Source organism: Cryptotermes secundus, unplaced genomic scaffold (assembly GCF_002891405.2).
Source record: "Cryptotermes secundus unplaced genomic scaffold, Csec_1.0 scaffold185, whole genome shotgun sequence".
NCBI lineage: Eukaryota > Metazoa > Arthropoda > Insecta > Blattodea > Kalotermitidae > Cryptotermes > Cryptotermes secundus.
In genome coordinates, this window is record NW_019723299.1 from 157,887 (window position 1) to 169,890 (window position 12,004).

Genomic DNA, 12,004 nt, shown 5'->3' on the forward strand with positions numbered 1-12,004 from the left:
TGAATGTGCCAGAGGCCGTACAGCACGACAGTGTCATCAAGGTCTTCAAGAGGCTTGCGGGGAATCTGCATTGCCTTACAGAACAGTGGCAAGGTGGGTAAAAGCCTTCAATGAGGGATGCCAAAATGTGGCAGACATGCGCCGGCCAGGTCATCCTAGTGTCAGAGAAGAAGAAGTGTATGCTCTTTCCATGTTGCTGGAGAATGATCGACGCCATACAATTTGTGGGCTGGCCTGAGAGACAGGATTAGCGCATACGACTGTGCTTCACATTCTGAAGGAATGCCTGGGCATGAGAAAAATTGCATCATGATGGGTTCCGCATGATTTGACAGAAATGCAGAAATGGTTATGATACAACCCTGCTTGTAACCACATGGAGTGCTATGAATGCAAAGGAGAGGATTTCTTAAGCTGTATAATTATGCTGGATGAGACATGGGCCAAATTGTACAAGCCACAAATAAAACACCAGTTGATTGAATGGCGCCATTACAGGTCACCACAAAAATCAAAATTTCGTCAGAACCCCAGCAATGTGAAAGTTATGGTGATTCTCATGTACGACTGTGATGGTGTTATCCTAACGCATACCATTCCCTGACAGCACACTGTCAATGCGCAGTATTACTGTTCATTTTTGGAACGCAACCTGCAATCAGCTTTGAGAAAGAAGCGGCAACACTTTCTGCAGAACCCACCCATCATTTTGCTGGACAATGCTCGGCTTCATGCAACACATGCTTTGACTGATTTGTTTGATCGATGGGGCTGGGAAGTGCTGTACCATCCACCATACTCCCCGGACTTAAGCGCTTGTGACTTCGACTTGATTCTTAAGATGAAGGAACCACTTTGTGGCATTCGCTTCAGAACTGTTACAGGGATTCTTCAGGCAGTAGACCGCTCCATTCGAACTATCACCACAACAGGCACTGCTAAAGGTATCCTATGACTTCCACATTGCTGGCAACAGGGTGTACACAGTGCTGGTGACTACATTGAAGGACAGTAAAACTTCGAAACATGCATCTATTTTGTATCAGTTGTAAATAAATAGTTGCCACTATTAAAGCTCCAATCCTCGTATTTCTTCTGATGATAATGGTGAATCTCTGTGAAGTAAATGATGTCACTGTTATGTGTTGTTCCTCATTCAAAATATCTGTTTATGCTGGTGAAACATATGTTTCTGTGATCATGGCTGATATATGCAAAGCAGTATCATTTTACCTGGGAGAATTTAGTTTTAATCCTTTTATGTTCAGTTTTCCTACACAGCTGATGCTTCTAAATTGGGTTCTTGAAGTGTGTTATAAAAGAAAAAATACCTTCAGAATGATTTATCCTTACCATCTGCTGCTGAGATATTGCATGGTGGTTGTTCAGTAAGTAAGGTTCCACGGGTCATATAAATGAAATGAGAAGTCATTACAACATTAAATGTAGTACATTTATTACACTGAAATATCATTGTTTTTCAACACAGTCCTCAAGTTCATTGATGCAGTTGGCCCACCTTGGCAGAAGTTTGAAAATTCTGCCACTGTAGAAATTGTGCTCTTGCATTTGCAGCCATTCACCAACAGACATTTCCACCTCGTTTTTCTGAAATCAGCAACCTCCCAAGTGTTGCCAATTGTTACATGTTACCCCTACCCCTACCAAGGGCTATCATCTACCAAAGAAATAATGCTTGATTCCCCTAGGTGTTACAGGCTAGGGAACCTTATGGATTGAACATCCATTGTATTCCTACAATAATATGCCTTGAAAGGAACATTGGCTCTTTGGTCCAGTGATTGAAGAAGTGATGTCATGTTTGCCAATAAAGAATCTACTCTAAGAGAGGATTGCTAAATGGTGACATTTTGTGGGTTTCATCCATTTGTAACAAAGCTGTTTTAGCCTACTTTCCTTATTTTGAAAAAAAATAAATGTAGGCTTATGGTACCACCTTGCTGTCTGTATGTCTGTATGTGTATTCCTGCTTCAACAACTATTGAATGCATAAACCAATCTTTATGAAACTCTGTGTATGTATCATATCACGTGAGCCCATTTCAATGGAACACTTCATAAATACCTCCCACCAGTAATACCAGCATTACAGCCCCTTAAATTGCTGAGCAGCCTTAAGCAGGGAGCAATGTGAAATGATGCTTGAAAGCTGGAATAGTGAAGCCAGAAGAGACAGCCATTGCTATGCGGCAGTTTGGTAAACATGTTCCCATGTACTTAGTGTTCATTCACTTGGATGGATGTAACCAAACATCATACAGTTATGGGTGTACTTACCTTCTGTATGTCATATAAACTAAATTAAATTATTAGTTTCACTGTTGCTGAACAATCACTTATTTCATAACATGTGGACTGCTTACATTAAAAAAAAATATGTTAATTTGTTGTATAACTGTGTATCTTGCTAAATGATAATTTTCATAGCTTCCTGTATAATGTAACAGTAATAAAAGTATTGTTTTGTAAGCTGAGAATGGGCAAGAATCTGTGCACATCTGTGTTTCTTGACACATTGGTAATACCCACAGTTGGCTTCTAGAATGACTGCGCCCATAAAAGGAAAATATAATTGTGAAGTTATCGAGAGGCTCGGTGTCTGCTGGGAAGTGTTCTCTCTCTTCTGCTGTGTAGCCTGGTCATGGATGATCTGCTTTGGGAGCTCAACAGTAAAGGTCATTTCACAGTAGGATATGCTGACGATATAGCAATCATAATAAATAGGAAATTCCCTTATACTGTGTCAGAGGTCTTACAAACAGCCCTGCATACACTTCAGCAGTGGTGCAAAAGAACAAACTTGTCTATCAATCCAAACAAGATGGTAATTACTCGTATACCCTTTACTAGGAGGAGGAATATCAAGTGGCTTAAGGAACCAATCCTCTTCAGTCAAGTGATCCGGCTATCCAGTGAAGTCAAATACCTTGGAATAACATTAGACAAGGGACGGACATGGAAAAAACAGCTGGACAACGCTATTAACAAGGACTATAAGGCCTTCTGGACATGCAGAGGCACATTTTGGAAAAACCTGGGACTGAAACCAAAGGTGGTGCATTGGATATACACTGCTGTAGTAAGACCCATAATTACCTATGCTGCCACTATATGGTGATCTAGAGTTAAACTTAAAAACAAGTCAGGCTGAACTAAGCAAATTGCAAAAGACGGCCTGCTTGGGAATTATGGGAGCAATGAGAACAGCTCCAACAGCTGCAATGGAAATCCTACCAGGACTCCCCCCACTGCATCTGCAGATGGAAGGAGAGGCCAAGTTAGGAAATTACAGATTATATTACAGTGATCAATGGAGACCTAAATCTGAAGGTTTTGGACACGCATACACAATTCAGGACATGAAAAAGGAACCCATCCTACAGATGAGATCTGATAAAATGATACCGAAACATGTCTATGATAAACCCTTCATGATCAGATTTCTTGATAGAAGTGAATGGAAAGAGTTTTCAACCCGATAGAAAGGGGGGACTAATCTGGTATACAGATGGTTCCAAGACAGACAAAGGCACTGGAGCTGGAGCGTATTGTGATGGAACAGGGTGGAAACATAGTTTCAGCCTTGGTCGGTATACGACAGTATTCCAGGCAGAAGTGTATGCCATTAAGGCATGCACAGTTGAGAATTAGATAGAAACTACAAAAATAGGAATATCTATATTCTATCAGATAGTCAAGCTGCAATCAAAGCACTTGGTACACACCAGATCACTTCAAAATTGGTTTGGGTAGGATTACTTACTGGACACTGCCACCTAAAAGGGCACCTTTACAAACTCAGGCTGACTTGTGAAAGGTGCCTACAAGAAGATGAATCAGCCACACACATCTTATGTGACTGTGAGGCCATAGCTTACATAAGATTTCGTCACCTGGGCCAGTTCTTCATGGAACCAAGTGACTTTTATGACGCCCCCATAAATAAAGTCCTACATTTCATTTGAAGTGTAGGATTAATAAAGGGTTAATCCAAAGGGGAAGCACAATAGATCATTGAAGGTCACAGTGCGAGGGCAGATTTCTATATCTCACCCCTCATACTCATACTCATTTCAAGAGGCTCAGTCTGAATTCAGTCATAGTTGAATATGGAAAGCTACAGTGGACATGTATGTGGCGAAGCAGACATGAAAGAGTGCATGCAGTGAATCATTAATTCACTGCAAGTCAAAAGAAGAGGACATTGCAGTGGCATATGGTGAAATAGTGATGGACAAGAAAGAACTGATATTAAGGCCATAAGTGTGTGGGCATCACCTCTTCACTGCGACCAGGCAACCGACGTAGTTGCCACAAATCTCCTGCGACCAGGCAACTGATGTAGTTGCCGCAAGTCTCCAGCGACCATGCTCTGCGAACAGGCAACTGACATAGTTGCTGCAAGTCTCCAGCGACCACGCTTTGTTACCTGCCGCAACTCTCCAGCGCACGCACAGTGGAACAAATGGCCCTTTTCAGGGCCTGCAAACTTTCCCAAGTGGTTGTCTATTGCAGTATTGACAAATCCCACATTGCTGACCCCGACATGATGATCTAGAGGTGGGTTGGACATCGAGTGCTGTATAAATATGAATGTTGACAGCAATGTATGACTTTGATTTAGGAGTGAGTATTGTCTGTTAGACTGGCGAAACAGCCTGTAAGTATGTGGGATGTTCCCACAAGTGGTTACTGACAGTGAGATAGTGATTTTTTCCAAATAATAATAAGCATTACATACAGTATGTTGTACAGCAAGATATTACTGTAGGCCTATATGAATCATATGTGACATGAAACCAGACTCAAACATAAATCAGATTGGATCATTGTCAGGAAAGAAAACTGGCTTCATTTGCTTAGTACACTGATGGGGAAAGGTTTAAGATCATACTTTCTGTACTAACCTAACATTCAACCTCTGTTGTCTTGTAGATTATGGGTTGGTCAAGAAAAGCCCAGACCTGTGGCCTTCAGATGATACCCATTCCAGCTGACCCGCTAGCATTACCTTTCACTCACAAGTCAGATCCATTAAGAGGTCCAATATTTATACCTCTGGATACAGAGTGCCTCATGGGTAAAAAGAGCTATTTGTTTGAAGGTAAGTACCATTATATCTTTAATAGATCTTAGCATATAGGTTTTATGTACATTTTGTCTGTCATGTATGAAATGGGTACATAATGGAAGATACCATGCTTACTTACTTCATCGCCTAGAACTGGTAACAGATATTAATTAAATTTCAATAAAAGAACTCATTCAAAATGTGCCTCCAAGTTTCTAATAATTTCCACTCACAGCCTTAAAGCCTCACATCTTATCCTCCACTTTCCTGTAACCGGCAAACCCCTGTAATGATTAAAGCAGCAGATTGCATTCATGCCATTGAATTGCTCTAAGTAGGAGCTGTTTGGTTTTGTTCATTTCAGTAATTAAAATTGTGTGAATTCTGTTGTAATTCAGATTCTCATTTTATATTCATTTACACCATATGCAGTGACAGTCTAGAACAAACTGTCATTGTTGATGTAAACTTAATCATCAGAACCAAGCAAAATAAGTTTATGGACGTATTGTAATTGATACAGATGGTGGCAACAGACTTTTATAATTGGTAACAGCATAATGACAGCTAATGGTAGCCTCTGATTACATTTGATGGCAGAATTTTCTTTTTCCAATTGGTGGCAAGATCTGTTTGTTATACTCCTTTAAATATAAATGTTCATTCTTGTTTTAGAATTTCCTGAAGAGACGTGGGACCAGCGTTTATTCTTATTCCAAGAGACAATTGTTGAGAGGTTTGGATTTGTCCGGTGCACTGTGGAGAGCTCTAGTGTGAGCTCCCCCATATCAAGCAGTAACAGTGGCAGCACCCTGGCCCATCAGCACCAGTATGTGCACCTCACTGGCAATATGTTCATCCTCATACCATCCCAACTGTGCCAGGTTTGTTTCAAATTTTACATTCTCCATTTTATAAGAGACCAAGCAGAAGTATATGCTGTTCACCACAGTATTTTAATTGTTTATTTACTCATCATTTGCCTACCTGGAAGGACTGATAATTTTGAGTAAAGTGACTGGTCATGGGTACAACATTCACTGTTATGTCACATATAACTCTAAAATAACAACATAAAGTGCAACATCAGGGAGGCATGAGTCCCACCCTGGTAAGTTGAATCAGAGGGTGCCTGTCCCTTATCAGGTCATGGAAACCTGAAGAAATATGTGATGCCTCCATTTGAAGGATGCACTGTAACTTGTTTCTCTGACTTAATCCTTATAAGTGGTCCTTTTCCAGGGTTCTTTTCTTTTTCCTTCCCTTCTACTTTCTTTGTTCTTTTCCTCTTCCACTTTATGTCCCTTTCCTTTAGCATGATATTATTTTATTTTTATCTCTTCACCTCTGTCTTACTTACCTATTTCACTTTTCAATTTCATGTTCTCATTTTTATTAGTTTACATTACTTTCTGTTATTTTATTAAATGTTCCTTTACTTTTTCACCTTCACTTTAACCCTCTTCCCATCTTTCGGCCAGGTTCTTTTCGGGGCCACAGGTACTAAATTCAGTTACACTGCTCCCATTCATTTGTTTTTATCCCCAGTCCTTGTCCACCCTGCCCTATTTCACTGACTGTTCTCTTACCACATGACTTACTTTTCCACACTGAAATTGGAGTATCAGATGCCTCCCAGACATTGGTTCCTTTCTACCAAAATACCCAGTGTCACTTTCCAGAAGATAGTAATCTTGATTTCAATGACAAAGAAGTATACACGCTTCAAGGATGTTGGAAGAGATCTCTTGTTGATGCTTTAGAGCACAGCTTTACTAAAGACTTGTCTCATTTCTTTTTTGAATAAGGATTTCTTTAAACATTTTGTTAATATTTACAATTTGTAGCGGCCACACCACCGTAGTAATTCACTGTCACATGTTGGACGATCTGGGCTTGGAAGCAGGCAGTTAGGAATCCAGAATTCTCGAAGGTATCCTGTTCATTCCGATGCTTTGCCCAGTCCCCATGAGGAATACATCACAAGACATGTTAGTGGCAAGAACAAGGATGACTGTGGCACAGACATGAGGGTAAGTTGTTGAGCATTAAATCTGATGTTATAGTTTTTTATACTGTTAGGTATAAGTTCATGTGCACACATAAGTAAGTGTTCGTATGATTTACAAGTTACAAGGCCTCCTCCATGTAATGAATTTTGGCCATATGGAGGTAGATTTAGTATCCAGTGTTTCAGAGCCTGTCTCTGTCTCCATCATCATCGGTTGATGTGATGAATGATGTGGCCATGTATTTATACCCAAAGTATGCTGTTTGAATCTGATGTCCTCTCCAAGCATGGGTCACTGGAAGGGCAGTGGCAGAGTCAAGTGGTTGGTTATCATAGTCCTTATTGCTTATCTCTGACACTCTACGATGCTTGCTGTTTTTGTTTCTTTTTGGTTCTGATATTTTTTAGTGGCCTTATTGATTGAATAATGTTGGTAGCTGGATACCAAGAATGATTTATCCTGTATTTTTGTTGAAGTTGTAGATATATAGATGAATCTTGATGACGTGTTTCACTAAGCCTTCATGTAGCCAGTATCGTGATGTCTTTGGTGTTTCTCTGGAGCTCAGTCACCACCAACTTGTCTGGTTGCAATAGTTGTATGTGCAGTGCATGGCCCTTTCATCTCATCTTGATGGTGTGGGACAGCTGTCTGCTGTACATTGACCGCATTCACACTGGTTGCAGTATACACCTGGGACCTTAAGGCCAAGGTTGTCTTTCTTTCATCTCCAGTAAGATGTGCATTGGACAGATGAGCTCTGCCAACAAGATGAGGTCTAAGGCAAAGGAACATGAATGCCATGTATGATTATCCTAACCAGAAATTTGACAGTTGCCGAGCACTAGATGAACTTCAAAACCACAAGGTACTGTCTAGAATGTCAAGTTACATGGACTCCTTTGTGAAGGATATCATTGAGATCTGGCTACCTTCTGACAATTTTAGCAGAGATACAGGATTCTTTAAGTCACTCATGGTATCCAGCCACCAGCATGCTTCATTTAGGGCCACCAAGTAGCAATGGAATGAAGAACAAACAACAACCAGCATTCATGAGTGTCCAGGTTTAGCAGCATGAACTGTAATGACTTGATGCCTGACTCCACCTACTGTTCCCCTAGTAGTTTGCACTTAGACAAGACACTGGGCTCCAACAGCATGCTTTGGGCATAAATACAGTGTGCTGTCATGACTCTCATCACGTCAATTCATGATTATGGACACAGGCACCATCTCCAAAATGTTGGACACCAACTCCATCTTCACGTGGCTGAATGCCTAAGAAGACTTCATTCCACAAGTAAGTCATACTGTATAAGATTATGAACCCTGAAAGGAGCAATTCTAATGGGTTATTTCATGGCCAGGATTCAGCTCTTAGGAAAGGTGTCAGGACTTTCTTTGCTCCACCCCATCCAGAGAGGTTACTTTTATACTCTGAGCATAACCTATATTACTGTTTGACTCCTGTGCTATACCACCTGAGTAAAGTGACTGCCTGCAATCTGAACAGCTAGGGTTCAGTTTCTTGTAGGAAGGGGAATTCTCTTCATCATTATTGCAAAATGACTGCCAAACCTACCCAGCCTCTTACCCCATGGGTAAAAGGGGCTCTTTCCAAAGCCAAAGCACTCACCTTCAGTTCTTGTCAGAGTTTAAAACATATTACTTTCATTCTCTTTTCAGAATGGTGTGTTACGCAAGGGAACAGGGAAACCTTTCTCTTCACTTTAGCTCCTTAGCTGAGCCAGTTCACATTCTCTCAACCAAGTTAAATGTATGCAAATTGAAAGCTGCAGAATAGCGTAGTCACCAAAAGGACATTCTGACTCTAATGCGGGCTGCATATGCTTAGTCTGGGGCTTTCATAAAGAGTGTTTTGGAGGCATTTGATTCAAATCTTGATATGTATATCCAGACATGGGATTTTTCTTGTTTTCCTAAAGCCCTCCATTTGAATGCCAGTATAGTACCTGAAAATAAGCCACGAGTGTCTCCTTAATATTTGTATATTCTCCACTCTTTAATAACCTAATAATAAATCAGTATTTACCCATCTTTACTCATGCACTGTTAATTTTACATTAACATTTTGCACTATAGCTCTGCATTAACATGATTTTTACTACAATTTAATTTTACCAGATGGGATTCCTTTGGTCATGGAACCACATGGTTAGTCGACGTTGGAAGTCTTCGTCAACTCCTGCCACTGGTGATGAGATGTTTCAAACCAAAATCCTAAGAGATTTCCGTGAGTTCTGTGCCAATAGCAACAACCGCCTGAAATTGTTTTGGGATTCTTGTTGGGCCTTGAAAGAACAGACCTTTTAAAGTTCATATATACTGCGTATGAACCTAACATATGTTAGTACAGTCATTTCTGTATTTTACTATTTTCATACATGCTACAGACAACACATCTGCTGGCTGTTTGATGAAGATTTTAGATCGTGTTGCAGTATCAGTTTTTTTTTAGAACCTTTTCATCGTTATGGATGGAACAGTTTCACTGCGTAAGAAAGCAGTTTGTACATTATGAACAATTCTTCCAGCGCATTTCTAGATTTGTATAGTATCTATTCTGTTTTCAGGGAAAATTAATTGTAGGGTAAAGATTGAATTTCAAAAGGGGGGATATATACATATACACACATACATCACCTTCTCATTTTACAAGGGGAGTGCATTGGTTGAAAGGCATTCACTCAATGAAAATTAACTTCTTATCAATTAAAATACAAATTAGAGATGTGATTGCCTGAAATAATATGCATACAGTAATCCTTTGTTTAAGAGGGGGTTGTTACATTCTTACACCATTGTTATCAAAATCATGTTGTTTATGAGAAAGAAGTGTTAAAGGGAATTTATTTATGAAAAATGTGTACAGAAGCCAAAGGTTCAGTATAAACAAGTCGAGAACATATGCATATGCTGTAGGAAACTGCTTTTATTTATACCTATTGTACATATACAAAACATTAGAAATTAGTTGTACTGTGAAATAACTTTAATGCTATTTTTTCATCCTATTGTGTTATGTTATCAAGGTGTAAGATGACCATCTACATAACAATTGTTAGTAAAGTTAATAAACCCAAATAAAAATTAGTGGAAGGTCATTATTAATTATTATTATTTTTATTCTTTACCACTATTTGTTTTGATAGTCGTTCATAAATAAAATACACAGTTGCTGAATTGCAAATTAAAATGGGCCCATTTTTCACGATGAAAATGTCATAAAATTTTAAAATGTAAATGTAATCATGTAAAATGAAATTGAAGTTGGATGTGGTTTTATGTGTAAAGTTGGTTTGTATAATGTGGTGCTAGTAAATATTAACCTTTAACGTACGGACTTTTAAAATGTCGGGAGTCCTCTGTAGCTGGTATTTAAATCGCCCAAATTAATTAACATTGCAGACTTTCGGAAAAAAAAACATTTTCCGGTCTATGCAACATAGAAATATGAACTAAAAACAGCCTGAAAGACAATAAAATTTTCTACATATACACAAAAGAGAAACTTTTACAAACGAAAATTAACTGTGATTATTTTGTGATGAAATGCAAAATATAATCTGTATTATATAAAGTCCGAAAACCCAATATCTCTATGTATTATATGTGTTATGAAATTCCAAAGAACTTACCTGTTGTTTTTTCTACAACCTTGAATCATAGTGATATTGTAAATATAATCACACTATATACAATAATATTTTGTTCAGACTGTACATGAGTTTGAACTGTGTCACTTCACAGTTTACAATACTCACGCACTCTGATACGCGATGAAATTCTCGAAGCAGTCCACCTCACACAGAGCAACATCACACTTTTTACAATAGAAGAGCATGCTCCTGCTTTTCTTATTTAGCGAAACACACGAAAACGTCTTTGTTTCCCTTTGGTTGGCCAGTGTTGTGAATGTTTCACCTCCAGTCAACTCAGTTGGGCCCCAGATAACTTTGGCCTCCCACTAGAAACGCCACTGACCGTGATATTCAACTTTGAGACATGGCGATATTGTAAATATAATCACACTATATACAATGATATTACTGTATGCGAGTTTGAACTGCGTCACTTCACAGTTTATGATACTCACACTGACACGTGTGGCACTTCTCGAAGCAGTCCACCTCACACAGAGCAACATCACACTTTCTACAATAGAAGAGCGTGCTCCTGCTTTTCTTATTTAGCGAAACACATGACATCTTTGTTTCCCTTTGGTTGGCCAGTGTTATGAATGTTTCACCTCCAGTTGACTCAGTTGGGCCCCAGATAACCTTGGCCTCCCCCCCAAGAAACGCCATTGACCATGATATTCGCCTTGTGCGATTGAAGAATCATATTGTGGGAGGGGTGTTTCCAGCAAAATCGAATAAATTATGTTGACTGACAAAGCGACACTCTCACCTGTTAGTAATACTTGCAAAATAGTGATGCAAAGTAATTATAATACTAGTCGAAAAGAATGCCTGTCCAACACTGATACCGAAAGTCACAGTGGCAAAGATGCCTTTTACTCACAAAGTAATATTGTCTCAGTAGGTTTATACCTCTTCCAAGACACAAAATAAAAATGATATACAAAGAAATATGACAGACTGACACTGACTTTTTAACTGATAAAGAAATATGAGACAATATTATATTTGAGCATCCTGTTACACTCACACTATATATATGAGACAAACACTGTCTTAAGTGTAACAATTTAATTGTAGTTCTTTTTTCTTTCCTCCTCCACACTACATGTTTCGGCCCTAAATGGCCATCATCAGGTGTGTATTCTTACGTAGCTGTTACACTGCCTGTTAAAATTTAAAATCACCAGTCTTTCTAATTGTATAAAATCTTTGTTAACCTACACGCGTTAATT

The 12,004-nt window shown here is 39.1% G+C and overlaps 1 protein-coding gene across 1 annotated transcript in view; it reads left to right on the forward strand.

The window, feature by feature from the left end:
- The window catches only part of LOC111861680 (GATOR complex protein Iml1), a gene marked incomplete in the record, with an annotated part of 91,661 nt that extends 81,073 nt beyond the window's left edge, over positions 1–10,588 (forward strand). The window contains 4 exon segments of the mRNA XM_033750413.1: positions 4,957–5,125; positions 5,768–5,976; positions 6,940–7,125; positions 9,253–10,588. Of these exon segments, the coding sequence (XP_033606304.1) occupies positions 4,957–5,125; positions 5,768–5,976; positions 6,940–7,125; positions 9,253–9,441 (753 nt within the window).
- Between the last annotated feature and the right edge of the window lie 1,416 nt (positions 10,589–12,004).